The following is a 27,527-nucleotide window of genomic DNA, read 5'->3' as shown; positions in this document are numbered from 1 at the left end:
TTAACCATACTATACTACCTATACTCCTTATAAATTAGGGCATTTCTATTAGCTTATTGTGAATATCACTCTCTCGCCTATGTTGCTGGAATAGGCCTAGTGCCTTCTACTTCTCGCCTCTTTTTCTTCTCATATATATGATAGCTTTATATTTAGATAGCTACAGAATCAAGTTATTCATTTATTCTCACAGGTTATAAGCCCTCATAGCTTATTATAAGGTAATCTTTATCTTTATCTCTATTCCCTATATACTACACACCTTTAAAAACATGTTCCATACGCACATTCTTATTAGTTAGATTAAAATTCTAGCTCTATAGATCTATACTACTCCTCCTTCCTTCTATAATAATTTTTCTATAGAATCCAGCCTATCTTATTAAATCAGAAGTCTCTAAGGCCCTATTAATCTATCTAATTAAAATAGATATTAATATTAAACCCTATAAGGTTATCCCTACCCTTAAGGGTAAATCTAACTAGACTATCTAGATAGAAGAACTCTAGGGATACCTTTATAGCTGTAATACTAACTATTAGAAGCTTCTATAATAAAGATATATTACCCTAAACTAACTAGTACTCTATAAAATAGATTAAGAGTATATATACTAGAGTCTTCTACATAGACTTAGGGAGTAGTAAGCTCTTAAGCCTTAGTAGGCTGCTAAGAACCCCCTAGCTTTTATAATAGTAGCTATAGCCTTCTCTCTACTAGTAATAGCTACTATAGCCCTAAATTAACTTCTATTAACAGTCCTAGAGATAGAGGTTAATTAAAATGTCCAAGACTAAAATATATATAATTACTAGCTTATAGAATACTATAAGTAATAAATAGAAGTATTTACTTATCTTAACTATTAGATATTTATAATACTCTATACTACTATTAATAATATAATAAAGATATATATCTTAGACCTTACTAATACAGTCTAGGCTTTTAAAAAGCTAAAGAGTCTATATAAATAATCTAGTAGAGATAGTCTATTCTTACTATAGCAGAAGATATATAGGATTAAGTATAATCTAAATAATAATGTAAGGCGATCAGAGGTAATCAACCTAGGGGGTCCTAGCTAGTGAAATGATGGTGACTAGGCTGTGGCTATAGATAAGAATACTAGGTTTTAGGGATATATAGATATACTAGTAAAAATATATATACTTTAATAATTAGAATAAATTACTTAGTTTCCCTCTAAGCTATTCAGAACTCCTATTTCTATTAGATATGTTTAGAATTAGGGATATAATTACCTAGGTAAGAGGGGGCTTACTTCTAGTTAGCTTGCTAGGCTTATATTATTTTAAGTATATAATAACTACCCCCCCTCTTTAGAGAGGTTTATCCTAAACTATGCTAATCCTAAAGTAGATATTAAAGATTAATACTAGTAGCTTCTTTACTATTAATTATAGTTAATAAAGGCCTTTATATTAGTATTTAAAAGGTATTAGAAGGGTGTTAGAATATACAGTATAAAGTTAATTTATTAATAAAGTTATTATCTTTTTAATAGGCTTTATTTAGCATAGTACTAGTAATTAATTAAATTCTACTAGCTATTATAATATTATAGTATTATCTTATTAATATACTATTATATTTAGTCTTTATAATAAGTTAGGGGTAAATAATTAGTAAGTATAGTAGTAAGGTCTTATTAAGTAATTAAAATTAATAAATATTAAGGATTTAGTAGTATTACTTTTTTAGTAATATAAATACTAGTAGTTCCCCCCCTTTTCTATTATTAATTTTAACCCTTTAATAATATTCTGTTTCTTTTCTGTGTTGTAATATCTCCTAAAATAAGTATTTACTAATAATTTAGTATATCTATACTACTTATTATATCTATTAAGTATTCCTAAACTCCTGCTTACTTTTATAAGAAGTATTAGTAAACTAATACTTCTCTTTTATCTTATTTAGATAGTTCTAGTATAAGTACCTATTTTATAGAGTCTAGTTACCTTATATTAAGTCTTCTAAGCTAATAAGGAGGTAGTCTAATAATAAAATTACTATTTCCCTTACTACCTAGTACTATTATATTACTTTATCTATACTTATTATTATAGTAGCTAATTCCTCCTAGTCTAAGTCTATTTCTTATTTTATCTCTTTATTACCCTCTATATCTATCTCCCCTACTATAGCCTCCTTCTCTAACTTATAAGCTACTACTACTATACCCCTTCTCTTTATAGATTATTAGTACTATATTAAGTAGGAGTAATAGCAGGGGGTAGCCTATCCCTATATTTAGATAAATATTAATTATAAGTATTATCACTGCTAGTATTTAAAGAAGTTATATAAGCTAGTTCTTATATAACTTATTTATTAAGTTACTATATTTTAGGAGACTTTAATTATTAAATATAATACTAAGGCTATTATACTATTATATAATAAGATAGACGTAATAATAAGCTTTATACCTAAGTATAATATAGACAGGGTTATTTATACTCTATAATTAATTAATTATAACTAATTTAAGCTTTATATTATTATAAATATAATTATAAATTACTTAGCCTCTACTTCTAAGGATAAGATTATAGTATTTTAGAACTTTATTAGAGATACTAGTAAATTTAGTAATAAAAATAAAAAATAGTAATTTTTCTTATACTTATTTATCTTTTTATAATATAATACTACTACTAGTATAGTAAGGTCCCTACTTTATATAAGCTTTATATAGACTATAGTTATAGACTTATTCTTATTAAACCTTTAAACCCTATAAGAAAATAGAGGAAGATTTATACTATTATAATAATAGGTAGAAGCTAGTAGATAGTAAAAACCTTATAAAAAAGGCTATTTTCTTTCTCTCTTTTAATAGGGCTACTCTGTAGCCTATCTAGCTTACTCTTTATATATATTTAGTATATCTATAGTATTAACTAGGTTATCTTCTAGTTCCTATAAGTTCTTATAGTCAGGGAATCCTTTCTACTTAACTAGATATTATATCTTTCTTTATTAAGTCTATTCTACTAGTATATCCTCTACCTCCTATTTCTCTTCTCTATTAATATTAAGAGGCTAGGGTTCTAATAGTATCTTATTATTATCCTAAGGGTTCTACTTTTTAAGAAGAGATATATAGAAGGTAGGATAAATTTATCTATATAATTTTAATAAGTATAGGGTGTATATTTACTTCTTAATAATAGTAATAATTTTAAACAGCCTATTATATTTATTATTAACTTTCTTATATAGATATTATATTTTTAAGTTTCTTAAGAAGAATAGTATCTTTTCTTTAATAGAAAATAAGATATCCTAGTACTTTTAGTTATAATATCTAGCTTATATCTTCTAAGTAGTTACTAGATAGCCTTCTAATTAGTTTTATAAATCCTAGTATTTTAAGATATTTCTCTACTATTATTATTAATAAATTAGTAGTAATATTAGTGATATTACTAATATTAGTAAGCTAGGGTAATACTAGAATATAGCTATAAGTAGCTTTAAAGAGTATTATTTTTATCCAGGTATATAGGGTGTAGTTATATATAAACTTTACTATCTATAACTATATAGCCTAATTATCTTACTAATAATTAATAAATATTCTTAGGTATATCTCTAATATCTAATTCTAGTGTTCTATCTAGTTATCTATTTATAAATAAAAAGCTATATTTATTTCTTAATCCTTAAAGATCTATAGAAATTAGTCTAGTAATAGCTAGTAAATAATATATCTCTATTAGTTACTAGACTTCTTAGTATATTATATTATAAGATAATTCTCTCTAAGAATATATTAGCAAGTTCCTCTGTAGTAATTATCTTTTTAATAAAGATATATTTAGCTATTTTTATATATTAATTAATAACTATTAAGATTATATTAAATATCTCTTATTTTTATACTAACAGGGGTAGTAAGATAATAAAATCTATAAATAAATTACTCTATAGCTCTTTTAGTATAGATAGTATAGTAAGCTTTCCTATAGTAAGATACTAAGAAGTCTTAGTCTTCTAATATACTATATATATAGATATATTCTTTAATATTATACTATATATCCCCTTCTGTTAGAATTTATACTAGAGTAAGGCTACTATCTTATTAACTCCTAGATATCTAGTAAAGGGGTTATTATAGTATATTTTTAGAAGCTCTTACCTTACTATATATAATATTAGTAGGTATATAAATAGCATCTTTAAATTATAGAAGACCCTTACTATTAATTTACTAGTTTCTAATCTAGATATTACTAGAGACCCCCTATAGCTACTTAGAAACTAGTTATATATAGATATCCCTATACTATAGTTTCTAGATAATATCCTTTAAGTAAGCTATTAGTAAGTCCTAAGTAACCTTAAGGCTAGTAATCTCTATTACTAGTAGTCTTAAGAATAAGAATTCTAGACTTCCTACCCTTACTAGTATACTATAAATATTAGAGTTATTTATACTAGTCTAGTTTAACTATAAGCCTAGTATTAGCTTCCTCTAAAATATAGGTAAGAGTCTAGCTCTAGTTTCTATATTCTTAATTAGCCTATAATCTTAGTATCTTAATAGTATATCTATAGGGTTAAGCTATCCTAGTTTATATTTAATTATAAAATTATAGGCTATAAGTAACTCTGCCTACTAGGCCTATCTTATATTTAAAGTCTTAGTAGTAAAGAAGTAAGTTAGGTTTATATAGTCTATCTAGATATTAATTAGATAATAGCTACCTTCTAGGTAGTGTCTCTAGTGCTTAAAGTACTTAATAGTTATAAGTAACTCCTAGTTATATACCTTATACTATTATTTAGTATTATAGAGCTTTCTTAAATAGAATATAATTAGGCACTAACTACAGCTACTATATATCTCTATTAAGTTACTATTAGGCTATAGGAGAATACCTGTAATTATAAAACCTAATATATTAGTAATAAGAAGGATTAGCTTCTTAGGGTTAAAATAAGTAAGGATTAGGGTTTTAATAAACACATCCTTTAGGTCCTAGAATGCCTTCTAGGCCTCCTCTATCTAAGTAAAAGGCCTAGGATTATGCTTATTCTTTGCCCCCTTTAGCAGGTTTATTAGAGGAATAGTAATCTATAAGTATACCTTAATAAAGTATTAGAAGAATCCTATAAATCTTAGAAAAATTTAAATATTATAAAATAAGCAAGGCACTAGCTACTTACTAATAGTACTAAGTTATATAGGATCTACCTAGACCTCTTCCTAGCCTATAAGAAAGCCAAGAAACTTAACTTCTATCTTATAAAACTTATATTTTAATAGTTTAGTATATAGGTTCATGCTATTAAGATACTAGAGAACCTCCTTAATATACTACTTATATTCCTCTTCTATCTATAAGTAGATAAGAATATTATCTAGGTAGATAATACAGAACTTATTAAGAATTCTCTATATTATCTTATTAATATAAGCCTAGAAGGTGGCTAGCATGTTAGTTAGCCTAAAAGATATAACTAAATATTTAAATTAGCTATAGTAGGTGTAGAACACTATCTTCTACTTATTACCCTACTATATATAGATATAATAGTAAGCATCCTATAAATCTAGCTTAGTAAAGAACTTTACTCCCTAGATATAATCTATTAATTTATTAATTTAGGGTAAGAGATATTAATTCTTAACTATAATAGTATTCAGCCCCTAGTAGTTAATATAGAGATATAGGCCTTTATCTAGCTTCTTTATAAAGAGTACTAGTACTACTACTAGGCTAGATAATTCCCTAATCTACCCCTTCTTAAGTATTTTATTAAGATATTTACACAGAGCCTCTAGCTCTAGCTATAATATAATAAATAGGGGGCTATATAGTAGTAACTTCCTATTAAATAGCTATATCTTATAGACTACTCTATCTAAGGGCAGGGTACTAGCTTTCTTTTCTAAAAATACCTTAGTATATTCCTAATACTATAGTAGTATTCTTAGATTAGGGGCTTTATATCCAGCCTAATTAATTATAAAGAGGAAAAGGTCCTTACCCTATAACTTCTTAAGGAACTCCTTTAGCTCTAGGATCTTAATCCCTAGTAAGTTAATATAATAATACTAGCTACTCACCCTTTAATTAATATCTAGGTTAGCTTGCTAGAGCTAATTTTATTCTAAGACTATATTATACCTTATAATATTAATAATTAAGAAGAGAATCTAGAATATCTTCTTAATTAATTCCCTATCTATTACTAATACTAGTAATAACTATTCCCTATAGATTTTTACTTTTAAGCTATTAGCAAGTTCTATAGAAGGAAGTATTATACTATTTTTAAATTAGTACCTATTCTATATTATAAATTAGTATAATATATAGTCAGGCCCAGCCCTAGAGTTAAGGAGTGCCTTAGTTATTATACCTATCTTATTAACTATAGTTTTAACCTTAATAAAGATAGGAGGTGCTAGTAGTTCCCTAGTATAGTATAAGATATTAAGCTCTTAGGGCTTGGGTTCTTATTATAAGGGAGAAGGCCCTTAGAGTAGAGTACCTCCCCTTTATTAGGCTCTCTTTAGGCAGGTTAAGAGAAGGTGCCTTTTTTTCTTATAATAAAAGCAGCATCTCTCCTTCTAAAGCTAGTCTTTATTACTAGGTAGTCCCTGCCTATTATTAAGTTTCCCTAGTAGGTGCTTATTAAAGGAGGAATCCTTTCTTTTAGTATTACTAGTAGCTCTTAGGGGTATCCCTAGTAAGCTACTATATTACTATTTCTACCTACTTAGAATATCTACCTTCTATAGATAGTAGTTATAGTTACCTATTTTAGTTAACTATAAGGTAGTAGGTTATCCTTTCTACTATAGGATCTTATTATACTAGGCTACAAGGGCCTTAAGATAGTCTAATAATTAATTATAGCTAGGTATATACTAGACTTTTATCTTTATATTAAAATACAGTTTCTCTATAGCTATCTTTATCTAGAACTACTCTAAGCCTAGGCTAGGCTTAATTATATTTTATAACTCTTACAACTCTATAAAGAAAGATTAAATATATCTCTTATACTAGAGCTATAGAAGCTAGTATATAGTAGTATTCTAGTAGTCCCTCTATAATTTAATATAGTCCTATAGGAATTCCTTAAATTCCTTATAACTAGTCTTATATCCCTTAGGGTGCTACTCCTACTAAGTATTCTTAATATCTATACTAAGTCAGGAGGTCGCATATAAGATCTTATTTATATTATTATTAAATATCTAGGGCTTAGCTAGGTAGTATTTAGAGAGGTTATATAAGAATATTCTTAGCTTAGCACCAGCATAGGCCCTATAGCTATCCTATATAGCTAGGTCAGCTAGCTTAAGACCCCTTAATTTATTATTACACTAGTCTATAGCTATCCTTAACCCCTAGATAAGCTAAGTAAGGCTAGCCTAGTCTAGTATAATTATTAGGGCAGTATTACTAATAACACCTAGCAGCATAGAGCTAGGATTATAGTTATATATAAGTATTATGCTGCTAGTCTAAAGCAGTTAGGATATATTTACTTCTAGAGTCCTTAACTTACTAGCTATCTAATCTATAGAAGAGGGATTACTACATAGGCTTCTTATAGGGGACCTATAGCTATACTTAAAGGTCAATTCTTAACTAGATTCTAGATACTAGTTTAGTAGGCTCTTAGAGTCCCTATTATTAGACTAGTTAGCATATTATTAAGTATTTATATTTAGTAGGCTGCAGGGGAAGTAGTTTAAACTATAAGGTAATTAGAGGTAATTAATTTAAGGGGTCCTAGCTAGTAATATAACAGCAACTAGGCTATAGCTATAGATAGGAATACTAGGTTTCAGGGATATATAGATATATTAGTAGAAATATATATATATTAATAATTAGAATAAACTACTTAGTCTCCCCTAAGCTATTTAGAACTCCTATTTCTACTAAGTATATTTAGAATTAGGTATATAATTACCTAAGCGAGAGGGGGCTTGCCGCTGGCGGCTTGCTGGGCTTATATTATTCTGAGCATGTGACACTAATTAACTATCTGCTAATTCTGTTTGAGAGGGGTAAGATAGCTAATATAATAGATATAGTAGTAATTAATCTAATATCTTATAGTCTAATTCTAATAGTAATTTAACTTTAAATTAGACTAATTAACATCCTCCTAATAGGCCTATAACTAAGGACCCTAATAATAAAGATGCTAGAGTTATCTAGTATTATTACTATAGTAAATTTAGTAGTCATCTCCTATCTAAATATTATTTAAAGAATACTACTTCTAATTCTTCTACTACCACCTTCTCATAAAGAGAAGGCTAGAGAGGGTATAGCTATAGATATAATAGATTTACTACTAATACTACTTCCTATTCTAATTAAGATAATAAGAATTATAGTAGAGGCTAATTAGATTATATTTAATAGAGACTCTCTCTAGGTAAATAATATTAAGCTCTCCTACTAGTAGATATAATATAAAGAGGTTAGTACTATTAACTAGGACTATCCCTATAACTAGATATTAGATTCTAGTATAAGTAATACAATGACTCCTTACTATTCTTTATTTATTAACTATTAAGAGATAATTCTACTAGTCTATATAGCTATAGGTTAGGTCTTCTAGACTAAAGGCTATAGCACTATTATTATTAATCTTACCCTACTAAATAGTACTAAATATATTAGATTTATTATACTATTAAAAGTCTAGCACACACTAGCTCTTGCTTATAATCTAATTTCTATTAAAAAGCTTATAGAATTAGGGATTAATACTATCTTTAGGAAGAATAGTAGTATTAAGCTTATCTATAATAGCTTAATTAAGGCCTTTACTAAAATAATATAGAATCACTACTTCCTTTATACTACTAGCTGTAAATCTATTAAAATATTTAAATAACTATAGCAGTCTAGCAGACTATTAGGCTTAAAAGATATTAAATATATATCTTACCCTAGATATAAAATATTTATTAATATAATAACTATTAAGGAACTATAGCTAATTAGCATTAAACTAGCTTATTAATATACTATATATCTATCTAAGCACTACCTCTGCATACTTCCTAACTATATAACTAGCTTATATCTTAAGAAAGAGGGGTTATAACTTCCTTATAGCTTATATATTATAGGTAAGGGCTAACAGTTACTATACAGCTAGGATAAATCTATATAGTCTAGCCCTAGTAAGTTCTTATATATTAATATCTACAGACTACTTAGTATCTAAGCCTATAGTAGAGAGATATACTTTCTAACTATTATAGATAATATTATATAGTTCTACTAAGTCTTCCTTCTTAAATCTTATACAGAGGTCCTAGATAAGCTTATTTAGGTAATTAATTACCTAGAGATATAGTTCTTCTATAGGATTAAGAAAATCTATAGAGATAATGCTACTAAGTATTAACTAATATAATTATATATAATAGATAAGGGTATTATCTAGGACTTAATATCTCTTTATATATTATAGCTTAATAATATTACAGAGATTAAGAATTATTATCTTATTAAGCCTCTTATCTTAGTTATAGTAGAGAACCAGCTCCCTAAGTATCTATAGGGGCACCTAGTTTTTATAGTTAACTATCTATCTAATTACCTCTTTTATTCTAAGATTAGTATAACTCCCTATAAGGTACTTTATAGTATCTAGCTAGATATCTCCTATTAGTATATACTAGGCTATAAGTACTAGGTCTTAATATCTAAAGAATAGTATAAGAAGCTAGATCTATATATATCTAAAGGCTGCTTTATTAGCTATATAGAAGGGTTCTATAAGATCTATAATATATTTACTAAGAAGATTAATCTTATAATATTATCTTTATAGAAAAGCTATAAATATCTACTAAGCTAGATATAACCTATAATCTAGATTAAACTAATTAATATAGTTAATAGGCTGCTAATAAGATAAATTAACTACTAAAATAATATTATATTCTAATTAAATTTCTTAAGATAAGAAATAGTAGATACTTACTACTTATATAGCCTCTAGTTCTAATTATTCTAGCTCTAGTCCCTTTTAACTTAGATTCTACTATATCTAAGATACCTAATTAGCTAATCTAATATAAATCTATAGATGTCCTTCCTAATCTCCTACTCCCTTCTTATTTTAAATATACTTTATAGCTTAATAATACTTCTAATTATTCTATTATTAAATAATTAGCTAATCACAGCCTAGAGCTACTTAATCTAACTAATAAGAGCCTATAGATTCCTCCTACAGGACCTGCTTAATAGATAAGTAAGACTTAAGCCTTAGAGGACCCCCTATTATATTATTCTATATATATTTAGAAACTATTATATTATATTATAGAAGCTATAGAGAGCCTAGCTATATACTTCAATAAGCTATTCTTACCTTAGCTAGTTTAAATAGCTAATATATATATTCTTTAAATAATTATTAATCATATTCTAGACCTAGTTAATAGAGTAAAGGAATAATTATATATCTATATAGTTAAATCTACTATAGCTAATCTAGATATCTCCTATAATTTATAGAGAGATAATTTCCTTTCCTATACCTATACTAAGGCTGTTATATATAAGTATAGATCTAACTAGTATTAAGCTATCTATAAGAAAGTCTTAGAGCTTATCTATAATAGTACTTTTTAAGTAATTAACTAATAAAAAGGGATAAGGCTTCTACCTCTTAAATATTTAAGATTAAAAGAGATGGGACCCTTAAAGCTTACCTTATTATCTAGGGATTCTGCTAATATAAGGGAATTAACTTTAATAAAGTCTATATAGCTATTACTAAGCTAATAAGCTTTAAGTTTTTTATAGCTATTATAGTCTATAATAGCTGGACCCTATACTATATTAATATTACTACTATATTTCTATATACCTATCTTAAAGAATTAATCTATATATACCTCCCAGAGGGCCTTTAATAGATAGGTAAATATATTTTACTTATAAAGACTTTATATAGCCTTAAGCAGTCCCCCTATAAATAATATATACTAGTCTATAACTTCCTCCTATTTATTAGTTTTAAATATATATATACTAATTATTCTGTCTTTATTAAATATAGTATTACTATACTACTCTATATAGATAATATTCTTATACTTTTAAATTCTAATAATCTTATTAATAACTTCCTTAAGCAGCTAGGAAAATTATTTAAATATACTAATAATAATAAGGTTTCTATCTACCTAAGGATTAATATACTATATTAAAAGGAAGGTGTTTATCTTTATTAGAAAATATATATCCTAAAGATCCTTAGGTAGTTTAGCCTGTCTAACTAATGTAATCCACAGCTGAGTGGTGAATATGACTGAAGTATGAATTTTCCCCACAACCACCAAAATATTCAACTCGACCATTTTCAACGCGCTATTTTCTTTACTTTTATATATAAATATGCCTCTATCTAAGGAAGCCTGTATGCAGATGGCTATTACTATATAGAAATAGTAAAAAGTTAAGTTAAAATTAAAGGCTGCCTAGATATTTAGTGTCCCTGAATCCTCCCTTTATAAGTGGCTATCTAGAGTTAAACTATAAATAGAAATATATATAAATAGCCACAAATTAACAGCTACTAAAGAAGAGACTCTTATTAAGTAACTATTAGATATAGATAAGCAAGGCTTCTTAATTTAGCTAGAATTCCTGCATGGAATGGTATAGATTTTGCTCTGTGAATATACACAAGATTTAATAGTAGTCCTTAGAGTAAACTAGGCTTATTCCTTTATAAAACATCACCCTGAACTATGTATAAGATATAATTAAAGGATTATATACCAGAGGGTAAAACAGGAGGATCCTAAGGTTATTAGATAGTAGTTTGAGACTGTATGCAAAGCTATTTAAGAATATAGTATATATAAAGATAATATCTAGAACTTTAATGAAACTAGCTTTGTAATGGGACTCTGTATAATATCTAAGGTTATTACTATAGTAGAATGCAGTGAGAGACCTTATATAGTTATCTAAGGGAATCGCGAATGGGTTATAATTATTAAATGTATTAGTTCTAAAGGGACTTCTATACTGCTAGTAGTTATCTTAAAGGGAAAAGAATACTAGGCTGCTTAGTATTAAGAACCTAAGCTTCTTTAAGACTAGTTAATTATAACTAGTTAGAATAGCTAGATAACAGATAAGATTGGCCTCTACTAGTTAAAAGTTGTGTTTAAGCCTTATTCTAGGTGATTTTTAACTGGTGTAAAGCGGTTGCTTATTCTTAATAGCCATTCTAGCTATTTAATACTAGAATTTGATATATTCTGTAAGGAGAATGTAATTATCTGTCTCTGTATACCACTATATACTTCTTATCTTCTCTAACCCCTAGATATTAGGGTTTTCAGGCTGCTTAAACACTTATATAGAAAACTAGTGGAAGGAATGATGGTTGCTGGAAATAACTATATTAATAAGGAAGATTTCCTGCATCTATATCTACTAGCATAAGATAAGGTATTTAACTAAGTAAATATATGTAATAGCTTTACAGGAGCTAGTCTAAAGCTATTAAATAAAGAGCAGGTCCTTAGAAAGATTACTTTTTAACTTTATACACTAATACTACTACTTACTAAAGGCTCTATCTCTTCTGCCTTTTAGACTCCTTAGAATCCTTGCTAGCTTAATCATAAGGTCCGCACTATATAGAGAAGCATCTAAAAATAGAAGCTATCTAGCAGTCTAATAGCTTATATTTAGCATCTAGAAAAGGCTATATAGATAGTAATAAATATGAATCTTCTTCTCTAAGAAGAAATTAAGGTCTTATGTGCTGAAAATGAGTGGAAGGTAAAGAAAAGGGTAAGAAGGCGTGCTATAGTAGGGAATAATGTCCTTTTATCTATATAAGAAGGCTAAAATCACATTCAGCAGCTTAATACAGAGGTTAATAGCTAGATTAATAAGCCTACACCTATATCTTATTAGCGCGCTCCGCTAACCTGTAGTAGATGTTAGACTATTAGATATACTAGAAGAAGTTGCCCTAATAAATAGCTATCTATTTAACTAGTAGATAGTCTAATTAATAACACTAGTAGTTAAAAAACTTTAATAATAGGATGATTTGCAGCAAAAATTTACACTTTAGTTGTATTTACTACTCAGCCGTGGATTATGTTATCATCCCTATACTATATTATATAATAATAAAGAGATACTCTCTAATTTTATTAGCAAGGCTATAAAAGATGATATTCTTCTATACTAGGAGATAATTAGCTTACTTACCTAGCTTATACTAGGAACCTATCTAGATATTACTTTTACTATATCTAAGCTTACTTACTTTACTAGGAATCCTAGCCCTAATTACTTTATTATAGTAAAGTATATATTCTGCTATCTAATAGAGACACTTTTACTCTTATTATTCTATCTTCCTATACTTAGTAATAATAGTTTTATTAATACTAATTAGGCTGATCCTTATACTATTAAATTAGTCTTAATATCTAAATATATCTTCCTATTAGGTAATTTATCTATCTCTTAGTATTCTAAATAGCAGACTAGTGTTACTCTCTTATTAACTAAATTAGAATATATTACTATAGCCTTTATAGCTTAAGAAGTAATCTAGCTTATACTAATCTTATCTAAACTCTCTATCCTTAATAGGGTCTATTATTACCTTCTTATATATATTTATACTAATAATTAGGGGGCTTAGTCATTAAGCTATAATGTAAAGTATTATACTTAAACTAAGTAGATTAATATTAGATATTACTTTCTTTATTAAGAGGTTATAGCTAGTAAGCTAGAATAATTATATATATCTACTCTAAGTAGGCAGCTAATAGCCTTACTAAGCCTCTTACTAAGAATAGATTCTTATAGTTTATTAAATAGCTAGGAATAGTTAATATTCTAGAGGCTATTATACCTTCTTAATTAGATAATAAGTTAAGCATATATGCCAACTCTAGCTTAGAGTAAGGGGGGGGTATAAATACTACTCTCTCACCTACGTCTCCTAAATAGGCTTAGTGCCTAGACATCTTACCTTAATAGCTCATGTAAAATATCTTCATCTCTCTCTTAGCTAGCAAGATAGTCAGAATCAAGTCATCTATTTGTTCTCACAACAAGCACACAGTGCACACTCTGAGTCTCTGAGTAGTCTACACTCTACCTCCAGCTGTGAGAACCTTGCGCTGGGCTGCAATGGTTAACCACTGAGGCAAAAGACCTACTATGATTGACCCTTATGATCAATCATGCGGCCATGCCCAGCTCCCATATATATATCTTTAAGCCTTAGCTGCCTTACTGGATGCCTCTAACAGCAGCAGCAGCTTACACCGACCTTACCGCTTACTATTAGCTAACCTAATTTGGAAGGATTTATTTTTATTATAACTAATATATCCTATACACACTACCTGCCTTGATAATCAGTTTTGCCTGGTTATTCAGATATCCCTTGGCCTTCACAGCCCATTTTGGTTGTTGATATCTTAGGAAAGTAATAGATATGTATTTTGTAGTTTTCTGCTAGCAGAATAGTAGGCGGTAAGGCAGGGGGTAATTGAATACATTTTGCAGCCAACTGTACTCTGTACTGTGGCAAAATAGCTTATCATTACGATGTTCTTTAATTAGCCAGGGTTGCGGAATGAGCGACTCTGTAAACTAATGTTTAGTCTTACTAAGCCACAACTGACGGGGTTGGTTACTTTCCAGTACCTCCTATGGTCTTATACTTCAAAACAATACCATCTTTTATTCAAGCCAATTATGATGAAGGATGGCATCAGTGTCCCACTTCCTGTCGTCATGTGGCATAGGTCCTTGATCATCCCACCCCACTGCTCTAGTCATAGGGACTGTTCTTGTTCCTGTTGATGCCTAAATCTTCAATCATTCCTTGTATCTTCATAACAACAGTATAATTGTTTTGAAATTTTACACTTTCAGATTGGCAATCCATATCTTCTCTATATCTATACTTCCAGTATTCTCACATCTTTCCCCCCCCAAACCTGCCATTAGATGTCAGCATACACTACCTTAAGAGTAACACCTGACTGGATCACTGCACGCGACCCCGCATCCATATTTATTACTGCCCTGTGATGACACTACTTACTGACTAGCTAAATCTAAGCCATCACTGCACTGACTCATCGTCAGATCTACTCTTTAAAATCCGTTTGGGAAAACCTAAATATTCCCAAGTCATTTGTCAATAAGGCTCATCACAACCCCCATCCCCTCTTTCAGCATTGAGCCATCAGGTTCCCCATATTCAATAAGGAAGAACCGACTCTCAAGTACCCAGTGGCTGGGAGTTTTATTGCTCTTTGAGTCATATCTGTCCATTGCCACCCTAGACAAAAGAAGCGGCCCTGACAAATCACCTTTCACGTGTGTTTTGCCAACATTAGGTTGACAGTCACCTTTCCATTGACTTCTACTAACACTCTCACATCAGCCTTCATCATCAACCGCCTTTGAGGCATTATATTCCAAAACAAACCCAAATCACATCTAATATCACTATTCTTCACTTCCCATTCCAACCCAGCTCATTTTTGCTCTCCTGAGTCCCATCTCTATCAATAGAATGAACCCGTATACACCCCCAACGCCGGTGGACCAAAATCATAAACTCACCATGAGTCGCCTACCGTCTGTTTCCAGTCTCATGTCACCCCCTGAATCCAAACCGTTCGAGAATTTCAATACCTCATTTTCACCTTACTCGACATCGCAGGATTATTGCTCATTTGTTCATGGCATGAGACTCCCCCCCATTTCTGGCGAAAGGAAGCGAACGCAGTCAGAAATGGATTTACCATCGCCGCCTGTCACTCCGTACACTGGAAATAAGAAAAGAAAATCAGAAGTTTCAGAAGAAATCGAGCGAGATGTCGTGCTCGGTTCCTCGAGAGATCCTGTTCTGTTCCCTCATCACGATTCCTTGACAGATGTTGCCACTGATGAGCCCTTATTTGGGCAGATTCTTCCCGCCCCAGCAGAGGCTCTAATGGAGCAACATATCGATTCTCACATGGCAAGATTTGATAACAAAGTGAATAAGCCAACACGTGATGAGTATATCCTAGCGCTCTCCTGTGTGCCAGTGGTTTCTGCCCAGTATAACCGGAATCCTGCTGCCTGGGCGAAGGAGGAACGCGAGACACTTGAGCGTCAACTGTTCATGATGAATCGTCATCGACCTCAATCTATGGATGCAAACTTAAAGAAGATTGCGCCCGCACCGAGCAAACGGGCGGTTGTCACACAGCCTCGCGCACAGCGAACACCACGGGCCAAGCGTTCCCCCAGATCTACGCCGCATCAGAAGGCGCATGAATTCTTTGACTTACCTACTCAGACGAGTGCCAGGCCTCCCAGAGGCATAGGAACAAATCGGGATGACACAGATTATACTTCCATCCAAGATTTCTCACCCTCACCAGAAACACTTGGCGGCAACGCGAAGGCATTGAAGGCAGACTGGAAAGGACAGATGTTAGATCTTAGCCAGGATCCAGACCGGCACCTTTTGAGCCCGGCAGAGCTCAGCCTTGCCTCCACCTTGAGGCTCTCATGCGCAACATACTTATGCAGCAAACGCCGCATCTTCGAGGCTCGTGTGAGAGCTTTAAGGATTGGCAAAGAGTTCCGCAAAACAGATGCACAGCAAGCTTGCAAGATTGATGTCAACAAAGCGAGCAAGTTGTGGACTGCTTATGATCGTGTCGGCTGGTTCGATTCGGAACACTTTCGGCAGTATTTAGAGTGACCTTAAAAATTGGGGAGTTTTTATTGGTCGATAATACTCATGCCTTGCTATGTTGCGATTAGTGTTGTTTTAGGTTTATTCTGTGGCAGTTGACCTGGACCAGGTTACTTAATAGCGAATCGATGATTATAGCCCCTGCTGCACGTTGGAATGGGGCAAGTTCTTCCCTTTCAGACCTCCTTATGTTCTTTGGTTGATGAAAGTTGCACGGCTGGACTGTGCGTTTAATCCGTTATCAATTCTAAGTCCTGACCCGAAGACTCCATATATGTCATTTGCTGGTTTTTTTTTTTTTTTTTTTTTTTTTTTTTTTTTTTTTATCCACCTGACTAATTCTTAAATTTTGGTGCAACTTGGTTCAGGCGCTCTCTTTTGGCATTTGGCAATTCGTGCATGCTTGATTTTGAACAGGTCGTTATACTGTCAACCTACGGTAGTACCCAGAAGGCTGCCAGCATGTCTTGTAACGTTATCTGTTGTAGGTGTGTGCAGAATGTACCTGTGATTTTCTATCAATACCTTAGCTTAGTACTCAGTTGTAGCCGGCGCAGGTTCTCAGAGATAGCCTGCAAGGGTGTCCTTGATTAATGCACCAACCACTTACAAGCCACATATCACTCTAAACAATATCAATCGACAATTTTCTATAGCAGTTCTAAATGGACATAAGTCGAAATTTATACCATCCTTCATCAAACTGGTTCGACTACCTAGTGTAACAGGTCGCAATAATAATAATAGGGTCTTTTAGAACCTCTGAGCTGCCCTTGAGGTTAATACATAGAAACCAAGGCAAAGATCTGGAATAACTGTAAGTAGTTGCTTGCTAAGGTAGTCGTCCAGTAACTTAGCACGTGAGTTGGTTTCAGTGCATCTGGACTTTGGACTTTTGAAGTGGAAGGTTGAAGACACTAAGACATGCATTCTACCTTAGTCAACGGAAGGTATCGTAATATATGATTCGAGGACGCCACCCGAATGGTTCCTTAACTCATTAGCACTACTTTCTATTCAACTAACCACTAAACAACTCTTAATGGCTTAGACCGACAGAACCTCTTCATATTCTATCCCCCATTGAAATTCATTTAGAAATTAACCGTATCGATATGTCTCATGTGGAAACCCCTCAAACAGGGTCTCTCAAAGATCAAGCTCGTGGAGGGCAGACTGACAGTGATAAGAAGCCAAAGACTAGGAGACCTGCTAGTAAGAGCTCTCTCAGTCTTTCAAGAAATCTCCGTTGATGCCTCTTTTCCTCAATACTTACAGCCCAATAACAGACACTGCCTTCAGACAACAGCGCTTAAAAGCCTGGCAGTAAGATTCAATTCTAACTATATTGTCGAATATACCCAAATTCACTAACGTCGACACCATAGACCAATTCTCACGCCACGAAGCGTTCTGCCCATCTTCTTTGTATTTGGCATCATATTTGCACCGATCGGTGGCCTTCTCTTGTGGGCTAGCTCCCAAGTATGTATTGTCGATTCAGATTTCATGCGCATTGTATCTGACATAGCACAATGATAAGGTCCAAGAGATATCTATAGATTATTCAGAATGCGCAGAAAAGGCCCCTTCTTACCCAGTCTCAATTGCCGACCGAGTTAAGTCATCATTCAAGTCATCGACTGGACAGTCTACCCCGACATGGGAGCGTCGTATAGAGAACGGGACTACCATTTGTCGATTGAGTTTCGAAGTACCGGACGATTTAGGGCCTCCCGTTTTCCTGTACTATCGCCTTACCAACTTTTACCAGAACCATCGGCGATACGTGAAGTCATTGGATATAGATCAGTTGAAAGGCAAAGCTGTGGACAATAAGACCATCGACGGTGGCTCATGTGATCCTCTTAAACTTGACCCTACTGGAAAGGCCTATTACCCGTGCGGACTCATTGCGAACTCACAATTCAATGACACAATACACAGCCCTGAACTCCTCAGCGACTTAAACCCGACGGTGTACTTCATGACTAACAAGGGCATCGCCTGGGATAGTGATAAGGAACTTATTAAAACCACACAATACAAGCCATGGGAAGTTGTGCCGCCACCGAATTGGCACGATCGTTATCCGAATGGGTATATTGACGGTATCCCCGACCTTCATGAAGATGAAGACTTCATGGTTTGGATGAGGACCGCTGCGCTACCGGCTTTCAGCAAACTGTCCCGCAGAAATGACAGCGCGCCTATGAAAGCTGGCTCTTATCGCCTGGATATTGAAGATCGTTCGTTCGCGCTATGCAATACACCTTATCAACTGGCTAATTGGGCTCTAGGGTTTCCGGTTACTGAGTATGGTGGCACGAAGTCAATTCTCATCTCCACCAGAACTGTCATTGGGGGACAAAATCCTTTCATGGGTATTGCTTATGTCGTCGTTGGCGGTATTTGTGTCCTTCTTGGGGCTCTGTTTACCCTTGCCCATTTAGTACGACCAAGGTATGTATTATTGAACCTCTGCTCGACAAGTAGTAAAGCTTACTGTGATTAGGAAACTCGGCGACCACACTTACTTGACCTGGAATAATGAACAGGAAAGTACAGCCACTGCTACGGGCAGGAATGACATATTTGGACCACATGCCCATTGATACAGGCTCAACCAGCAAATTGCCTTGTTCCGTGCGGTATGATATTGACTGGGTAGTCTCTTTGCCTCCGTCCCTTCTCTCGCTCTCTCTCTCTCTCCCCTTTATTTTTTATTTTTATTCTTATTTTATTTTATTTTATTTTTTTTTTTTCTTTTGTGGCGTGCTTTGTCATTGCTGCTTTCAAGGTGTTCACATGGTTATCGGGACGAATCTCTCTGCCATTGCTCTAAGCATTACAGTATGTGCTAATCCTTTTTGCCGAGATGTTGATTCTGAGACTGTTTCCTGAATAGGCATGATTTCTCTATTGATGCATATAACAAAATTCAGAATTTGCACACCTCAGACTGGAATTCCTCCACTTGTCCCTTGTCAGGCATTTCCCTGTCAGAGGCGACATTCCTGTCTTCAGGTAATCAGACATTCCAGTCTCCAATAGCAACAAGATGTACCTTATAAACCCCCAGCAGCCTTCAGAGATCGAAGCCAAGATGCTCTGCGACAAGCTTCCTCAACATGATGTTGCCTTTCAATTCCTGCGTTTATGTCTTGCTTATTATAAGTCTCATGTCGAACTGCCGAGCTCTATGTCGTGCGACGGCTTTACAAGGCCGTTCTCTTTGTGCCACTGGTGGTCCAGATGCAGCATTCAGGGCTGAACATGAGAGACTAAGCGCGTTCGAATCGAGACCTAGTAGCGGATCTTACGACATGCGAAGAGCCTTGGAGCCCATTGAGATAGAGACGTGGTTTCACATTGTGAGTGGCGAAACCGATGCGGATTTAGTAACAGACGAGATGGTCATACTTCAGGTCAGTTACATTATTCGAAGACGCCTGTGTCGGTTACTTTTCAACTAGTTGACATTCTCGAAGTTACATTACTTGCAAAAAGCCTATGAAAAAGCTTCAATATCCTATCGGTTAAAGGGCGTCACCCGTCATATTAATGAAACTTGGGCGCGCAATGGGGATGACTCCGCCATGAAGAAAGCACTTCGCAGGGGAGGTTACAGCACGTTAAATGTCTACTTTCAGACCAATCTACAGCCGCCCTCCACCACAGATTTTGCAAGATGGACCTCTGACGGTGACAATCGCCACGCATATAACTCAGACCTTGCCCCCCTTAGCGTCCTTGGTTTCTGCACTCTTCCGGATCCAAGCATTAACTCCAGCAGCCCTCGATCCAGCTATTCCAAAGATGGCTGCAATGTGCTGGCTAAGACTATGCCTGGTGGTCCCATGACTCATTACAATCGAGGTGGCACTGCAATACACGAAATCGGTCACTGGAATGGTCTCTTACATACTTTCGAAGGGGAGTCGTGTTCGGAAGACAATGCTGGTGATTACATTGCAGATACACCGCAGCAGTCGGTGCCCACTGATGGGTGCCCTTCTCAGAAGGATTCATGCCCGGATAGCCCTGGCTTGGACGACATACATAATTTCATGGACTATTCATCTGATGACTGTTATGCTTCCTTTACATCTAATCAGCTGAAGAGAATGCGAGACATGTGGTTCTCCATGAGAAAAGGCAAATAACCTCTGGCCTGGGTCAATACTGTTCGTAAATAGACCTTGGAGAGACCTCGCTCTCTGACCACCGTGCGATATCTTACTGTGTTACTTTTCCGATCCATTGCCCTTTTGAGTAGGGAATCTTCCATGATCATCTTGTGCAACTAAAGCTAGTCGAGCAAGAGATTCGCCATTCTTCATCTATCCAGATACACTGTCAAAGCAAAGCCAGTAGCCCTATCCTCAAGATTTTATCGAGCCATTACATGACCATTATCATCGAAGACAATATATATGAAAGAGTAGTCGATAAAAGCCGATCGATGAGACCCAAGAGTATTTGATGAGAAGTCGCATAAGCCACGCTACCGTTTTCGCTTCTTGCCATGTTCTTCATCATCCAAGCCGCCTTCCCTATCCTTCTTCTTAGCTTTCCTTTCGAGTTCATCCCAATCTTCACCACTCTCTTCTTCTGCGCTGAAGTCGCTTGCCTCCGCGCTAGCATCGTCGTCAAATTCGCTGTCGTCCTCAGAACTCTCATCTGCCGCCGCCAATTCCGACTCGGAGAGCTCAAATGCAGACTCCTCCTCCTCTTCCGATCCGTCCTCCGAATCAGATTCCGCGGCTAAGAAGGACCAACCTCCATCCGCAAAGAAACCGTAAGGATCACTCACAACCGTCTTCATGATGGTTGTCCAGTTGAGGTTCAGAGGTCCCTCAGTGAAAGCAATATCGACTGAATCCAGCCAGTCTTTCACGCCTTCCAAGGACTCTACCGGGATTGTGTTTATGTGAACAGGGGCCCTGTGAAAATCCTTGAATACGAAGACTAGGTCAAAGTTTTTGAGACCAAACTGCAAGTCATCAGCATAACAATAAATATTAGTCATAACACTAGTAGAACCTTACCTGCACTCTCTCGAGATGGGCAATTTCAATCTCATTCAGGGTGATGACTAGGAAAGGGGGTTCCGTCAATTGCACGAGGGCGTCAGTGGTCGGTTGTATAAGAACATTGGACCGGTTGGGGACGCCAGTGAATCCAATCTCTCGAAATGGTATGTCGACATCAACGCCCTCGTCTTTCCCGGCATCAGCTATCTTCTCAGCGAAGGCCTTGAATTCTCTGTCCAATGCTGCTCTGCGTCGCCTTTCCTCTTGTTCAGCTTCGAATTCCTCTTCATCTCCATAGCGATGTTTGCGTCTGCGATTGCCAGTCTCGTCGAATTGCATCTCGGTGGCTTCCCGATAAAATTGCACATCTCTTGTTTTTCTCTTCCCAATCATGATAGGCGTTTTGAGATGGACGTGAATGAGGACAATCAACTCGTGAGCACACGGTTGGAAGAACAAATGTTTCACATTGCTGAAGAGCACGTCGACGTGTTCATTTCGGAACGGAGACATGTATCGAAGACCGTTTTGATGTATCTCGACCTCACCCGGAACGCGCTTCCCATCCAAAGGAGGCCGAAGGTAGACGTCAGGTAACTTCACAGGACGGCGGTCTATGAGTGATTAGCATTGGTAACAGAATTGTGCGGCGCAAGGATGTACTTCTGATCTCAATGAGCTTGTCTTGCTCTACAACATCTTCCATCTCCTTCTTTTCTTGCTCCCGCCTCAAAGCATTTTTCCTCAATTCAGTGATATCCTGGGCAACCTGAGCCAGTCTCTCGTTGTCCTTAGAACGAAGAGTCAGGTTCCGCAGGAAATGAGCCGACAGATCCTCGAAAGGCTGGTCGTCCTTCCTGCCAACTCCCTGGCCGGGGGAAAGGAAGTTGATGCGGAGGTACGCATATTCGCCCTCGTCGCTTTTACTTGCATTCTTGATTGTGTTGATATGGAACGGGACTGGTCGACCCATTATGGGAACTATTACTGTAGATGCTTTTTGGTCAACATATATAGTGAGTTCTCTCACCTTTGTTGGCAATTGATTATCCCTCTTGTACGATTCGAACCGTTTGAACTTTTTCTGCGTAACTCCATTGTCGTCTCCAGTAGTTCCAGCAAACCGATCAAGGCCCTCTCTTGTCTTTTTAGCGGCTAGCTCCTTTTGGTGCTCGCGGCGACGCGCCTCAGCACCTTCATTTATTTGAGTTGGCCGTTCCGCTCGGAGCTTCGTTCTTGTGATGTTCCTGCTGGCGATAGCACTGGTTTTCGCTTCCTTTTTCTCCTTGATGGGTTTTTGGGGTTCCTCTTCGTCTCCGAAGTAGAATGATACGGAGTCCATGTCAAGACCTGCATCCTTGGTGAACACATGTGGCCCATTTTCTCCCACACGAACTGTGTCTGTGATGATCATAGAGTAAGTTGAGCTCTTGCTTCCTTTCAATTCCGGGTCTTCGACGTCTGTTAGTCCCACTGTGATAGAGAGGGTCATGCCGCTTTTCAATGTTCTGCTGTTCTTCCCATTCAGCACCATGTTAGGGTCTCGAAGCTCAATTCCAATACCAGCACCGACGCTCTTGACGAAGTGGGATTCAAGCTCCGGTTTCTTCGTCCGGATTAAATTGATCGCCTTGTTGTATAGGTCTTTGGCAATTGTGCCGTCGCGCACATCTCTCATAACCGCTTCATGTAGAGCCAGAAGAAAGGCATAGTTTGTCTCTTGAGACTTACTCGGATCCACTAAGTAGGTCCGTGCAATCATTGAACTGTAAGTCTTATACCGTATCCCGAACCCAGCGATAATAATGCCCGGTTCAAGATTGCTGTTATCAGACACTGCTGTGAGTCTAAGGTCATACTTTCCCCCGCTTTGAATGACGGGTCCATAGGCCCAGTCAATCTGTTGAGCGTCGAACTCAGCCGGTAGTTTGCCCAGTTTGTTGAAGAACTTAGCGTCGTCGATTTTTGCATCGACCCGCGCGGAAAGAGCCTTATGAGTCATTTGCTTTTCTTCGTCAAGAAGGCGTGACATTTCCTCCACAAAGTATTCAGACATCAAGCCACTGCAAGCTCGTGAAGCGTTTCTTATGGACACCTATACAACATTAGCTAATTGTCCTTCCAAATTCCCCAAAAAGTAAGGTCCTTTTAACGCACCAGCTCGTCGGTATCTTTCACTGCAAAGGCAGCTGACAGAGCCGGCGAAATGTCAACTTCCTCTATTTCGGCAGATAACATCGCAAAGGTGCGCTTCCAGTCTTCCGCGAAGGGACCTGTGGTTGTGTCCTTAGGTAAAACACCGACTTTATTCTTCATATAGACAGAAGATATTAGTTCCAAGTAACAACACAACAGCAATGTCACTTGATAGAGCACTTACACCAGCGCTTCTGATGACTTCAATGCATTTCTCGAAAGACCTCAATTTCCCTTCAGGGTCTTTTGTTGTAATCAGTATTTCAACTGGGATCTTGCCACCCCTCAACGGCTCAAGATGCTTGGCTGAGTAGACACCATCTATTCAGCAAAAATCCCCTGCACATAGGACGTAAATATTTACCTTTCTTCGCAGTTGTTACAACATAAACAGCTTCCAAAGTGAAGACAAGAAGCGTGGCTGGAAACTCATAACCCAGCAACCAGAACTAACAGTCAACCAACTATTATGTTAGCGTTGCAAAGGAAGTACCAAATGAAGTGGTAAGGATTGAACATACGTGCATAGCATTATTCTTTTGAAAAGTACTCGCTTCGTCAGTCTTGCCCATCAAGATGACAATCGAGCCAACGCCACCAAATGTGGGGTGACTTGAGCGTTTGTCCGCTCTCCATGCAGCGTAGAAGCTTGACAACCGATTGAAAAACAAAGTCTTGTCTATCACAATCTCTTCAGCCATGATCTGATGGGCGTTGGAGTTGAGATTGTCGTGCAGGGTGTGCTTAGCCTGCCTGAAGAACTAGAAGTGTACAAGTCTAGTCAAGCTTCTCTGGTTGCCTTAAGCTCTGGATTCGGTAACGCGACTATGGTAAACACAAGATTTTGAGGATGTGACGATGCACAGGGCCATGTAAGGACAGAGAATAACGAAGTCTGGAAGTCGTATTCACGCGAGGCTGGTGATACGCGTTTTCCCATGTTTGAGCAGTTTGCATCCTTTCCATGGTGTGACAAATTAATTTTCAATTAGCGTTATGTCAACATTTATGGGAGTAGGAGAGACATATTACCTTTCAGATTCACATCACTTTAAGACACACTTTTTTTTTGGTCTTCTTTTATTTATGATCATGCCTATCCGAGTACGATACCTTTCCTGAAAAGGTAATTCAACATTGATATCTCAATGTTTTTAAACTTGTTTTGTCCTTCATGTCGATTCTTTTCTCCATAATCTGTACTCTATAGGCGAGCATTGGTAAAATATCTAGATACCCAAATGGTATCATCCTCCCCGCGAATATTTGTGATCTGAATGCATATACGTCCCGATGGAGAAGGGTGCGCTTAGATATCCGCATAATGTCATCTGAGGATACCATTTCCCTTGGGGATCAAGTACACTTCGAAGGCAACGTCTCTGGCGCAGAATTCAGCAAGTCTACTCGAAGAAATCCTCGGAATGATGCAGCCACTGGCGCTTCGGCAGCTGGTGTTCGTGCAGTCAGTGCGCAGATGGTTGCTTTCTATTTCAGAGCTCCCGTGAAGGCTTTTTTTCGCACTCGGGTTGAGTATGCACTTTTCCCTCTCGCAACTCAGAGTGAGATTTGTTGACACGCACATGCAGTTATATGGTCCGTATACCAGTCGAAACACGTCCTGGTTCCTTTCCGCCAATTTTTTTGAGTTCCATACTCATCGTACCCGACATGAGCTGATGATTGTTCCACTCGAAACTTTCTCGTTAGGCATTCGCAAGAGCTGTCAACCCTCATTCCGCTGAAAAGCGTTGGTCATTACATACAACGACACCTGGTCTTCTCGTCCATGCTGTTCGTACCTATGGTTGGCGGTTCATCCCAAATCAGCTTTTACCACCTATGTTGGCAAATGCAGGGTGAGTTATGCCCGCCCTTTCTCCCTTCGGTCACTCTGGGCCTAAAATCAGCTGTTAGCGTCGGCGCTGTCCTGTATACATCATATCTACAGGCCCTTGGCATCCTATATGAACCCGTTTCCCGAAGTGTCAAGCGTATATACCCTCCTGCATCTCCTGTCGATACATTTGCGGCTGGCTTTGCCGCTGGTACGATACAGTCAGTTGTAGCTGCGCCTCTAGATGCTCTCCACGTTCGACTACGAACGAATGACATGCTCCATGGTCAGTACCGCAGTATGTGGCACTATGGACAGAAAAAACTTAAAGAAATTGGCCTTCGCGGCATCTTCGCAGGCTGGAGCCTGTCACTTGTGCGCGACTCATTTGGATACGCTGTTTTCTTCAGTACTTTCGAGTACATTAAGTCGCAAGCATATTATTCTTTCATTACAAGATATTACGGGTCACTTCACACCCATCAGCTGGACAGCCTGCGAGACCCTCAATCAAGTGATCGTGGGGTCCCGCTCATCAAACCTCACTATAGCCTAGAGCCATGCTTCCTGATGTTAGCCGGTATGGCAGCGTCAATTGCGCAGCAGGCCGTACAGCATCCGCTGAGTGCTATCCAGAACATCCATTACTCTCGACTAGAATATCTTGATCATCAGGCTAACCTGATCTCCACAAAAGGGCAGATGATGCAAGTTTATTATTCCGCTTATCAAGAAACATTCAAACGCTGCAGGAGGAGAGCAGCACGTGCTGGTGGTTGGCGTAAATGGTTATTTCAGGGGTTTGTAGGAAATGCTCTTCGCCAGGTGCCTAGCACTAGTGCTGGGCTTGTGATATTCGAACTTGTGCGTCGCAAATATGCTAATATGGCTGACGCCATCTACATTCGGAAAGACGGCTACGATATTCTTCTGACTTGAGAGAAAGGCCTGGTCAGTGATTGTACCAAATTGTCAGGGTGAGCGCTCATTGATTTGTTCTGGTACCAATTTTTAGTGATAGGATATTCGGAGACGCACATTGATGTTGACTTTCGCTACTTCTACATGTTATCTCCCTCGAGCCCGTTCCTTAAACTTTTCTGCGAGTATATGGAGAGATCGGGTTTTATCTCAGGCTATTGTACTATATTCATGGCGTGGAAGTCAGGTGACTGTCCACATGGCACTTCTATATTATGCCTGTGATGACTTTGTTGTAATGTCCCAGTCAAGTCAGTCCTAATGGGCACTGTTTTTGTAAACATTACGCCAGTCCTTTCGCCAGGCTGTATAATGTAGACAGACCATCTATGGGTACAGAGGAAGGTATACTAGAATACTAAGAACTTGACCTGTTTTCAATGGCAAGGCACCAGATATTTAACTTCCCATTCATGAATTGTGGTCAGAGGTGAGACTCTGGTGACGGCACAAGAGAGACCACAGCCGGATTTATTTAGTCTGAATGGACAACTCATATGCTCAATCGTTAAAAGGCATCATGATGAGCTTCTTTATCTGTTCCTAGTCTGGGTTGCGAAGTCCCAAGGTGCATACCGCTTCGGCCTGGAAGTTTCGACAAGATGGTTTAAAGTATCAACTGTACTACAGAGTACCGTCACTTTCAGGATATCGCTGAGATGTTTCCTAG

At 36.2% G+C, this 27,527-nt stretch overlaps 5 protein-coding genes across 5 annotated transcripts; 4 read left to right on the top strand and 1 right to left on the bottom strand.

The window, feature by feature from the left end:
* Positions 1 to 15,679: 15,679 nt before the first annotated feature.
* Positions 15,680 to 16,813, top strand: AFUA_1G07750 (SWIRM domain-containing protein; the record flags this gene model as incomplete). Its single annotated transcript, XM_745428.1, has 1 exon — positions 15,680 to 16,813. One exon carries the CDS (start codon positions 15,680 to 15,682, stop codon positions 16,811 to 16,813), a length of 1,134 nt encoding a protein of 377 aa, XP_750521.1.
* A 973-nt stretch (positions 16,814 to 17,786) lies between these two features.
* On the top strand, positions 17,787 to 19,574 carry AFUA_1G07740 (CDC50/LEM3 family protein). The gene is made up of 6 exons (XM_745427.2): positions 17,787 to 18,022; positions 18,097 to 18,133; positions 18,196 to 18,292; positions 18,351 to 19,056; positions 19,108 to 19,270; positions 19,323 to 19,574. The coding sequence occupies exons 1-6, from the start codon at positions 17,923 to 17,925 to the stop codon at positions 19,420 to 19,422; spliced, it is 1,203 nt and encodes a 400-aa protein (XP_750520.1). The 5' UTR covers positions 17,787 to 17,922; the 3' UTR covers positions 19,423 to 19,574.
* Positions 19,575 to 19,577: 3 nt separating this feature from the next.
* Positions 19,578 to 20,973, top strand: mep1 (zinc metalloprotease; the record flags this gene model as incomplete). The annotated part of the gene is made up of 3 exons (XM_745426.2): positions 19,578 to 19,660; positions 19,716 to 20,235; positions 20,299 to 20,973. Exons 2-3 carry the CDS (start codon positions 19,939 to 19,941, stop codon positions 20,971 to 20,973), a joined length of 972 nt encoding a protein of 323 aa, XP_750519.1. The 5' UTR covers positions 19,578 to 19,660; positions 19,716 to 19,938.
* Positions 20,974 to 21,314: 341 nt separating this feature from the next.
* Positions 21,315 to 24,977, bottom strand: spt16 (chromatin-remodeling protein SPT16; the record flags this gene model as incomplete). Its single annotated transcript, XM_745425.2, has 7 exons — positions 24,561 to 24,977; positions 24,404 to 24,488; positions 24,224 to 24,345; positions 24,001 to 24,153; positions 22,507 to 23,938; positions 21,859 to 22,457; positions 21,315 to 21,803 (listed from the first exon to the last, which is right to left on the bottom strand). Exons 1-7 carry the CDS (start codon positions 24,738 to 24,740, stop codon positions 21,315 to 21,317), a joined length of 3,060 nt encoding a protein of 1,019 aa, XP_750518.1. The 5' UTR covers positions 24,741 to 24,977.
* Positions 24,978 to 25,057: 80 nt separating this feature from the next.
* AFUA_1G07710 (putative mitochondrial carrier protein) lies at positions 25,058 to 27,140 on the top strand. Its single transcript, XM_745424.3, has 5 exons — positions 25,058 to 25,572; positions 25,629 to 25,635; positions 25,750 to 25,898; positions 25,957 to 26,827; positions 26,892 to 27,140. Exons 1-4 carry the CDS (start codon positions 25,364 to 25,366, stop codon positions 26,813 to 26,815), a joined length of 1,224 nt encoding a protein of 407 aa, XP_750517.2. The 5' UTR covers positions 25,058 to 25,363; the 3' UTR covers positions 26,816 to 26,827; positions 26,892 to 27,140.
* Positions 27,141 to 27,527: the final 387 nt, after the last annotated feature.

Source organism: Aspergillus fumigatus, chromosome 1 (assembly GCF_000002655.1).
Source record: "Aspergillus fumigatus Af293 chromosome 1, whole genome shotgun sequence".
Lineage (NCBI taxonomy): Eukaryota > Fungi > Ascomycota > Eurotiomycetes > Eurotiales > Aspergillaceae > Aspergillus > Aspergillus fumigatus.
This window is presented reverse-complemented; position numbering and strand designations above follow the sequence as displayed.

What these genes read in the sequence shown, in the direction of transcription:
- AFUA_1G07710 (XM_745424.3), top strand. Translation starts at nt 25,364, where the DNA reads ATGTCATCTGAGGATACCATTTCCCTTGGGGATCAAGTACACTTCGAA. An exon ending in CCTATGTTGGCAAATGCAGG is followed by an intron (nt 25,899 to 25,956) that starts GTGAGTTATGCC and finishes ATCAGCTGTTAG; the next exon opens with CGTCGGCGCTGTCCTGTATA.
- AFUA_1G07740 (XM_745427.2), top strand. Translation starts at nt 17,923, where the DNA reads ATGTCTCATGTGGAAACCCCTCAAACAGGGTCTCTCAAAGATCAAGCT. An exon ending in AAAGACTAGGAGACCTGCTA is followed by an intron (nt 18,023 to 18,096) that starts GTAAGAGCTCTC and finishes GCCCAATAACAG; the next exon opens with ACACTGCCTTCAGACAACAG. An exon ending in GCCCATTTAGTACGACCAAG is followed by an intron (nt 19,271 to 19,322) that starts GTATGTATTATT and finishes TACTGTGATTAG; the next exon opens with GAAACTCGGCGACCACACTT.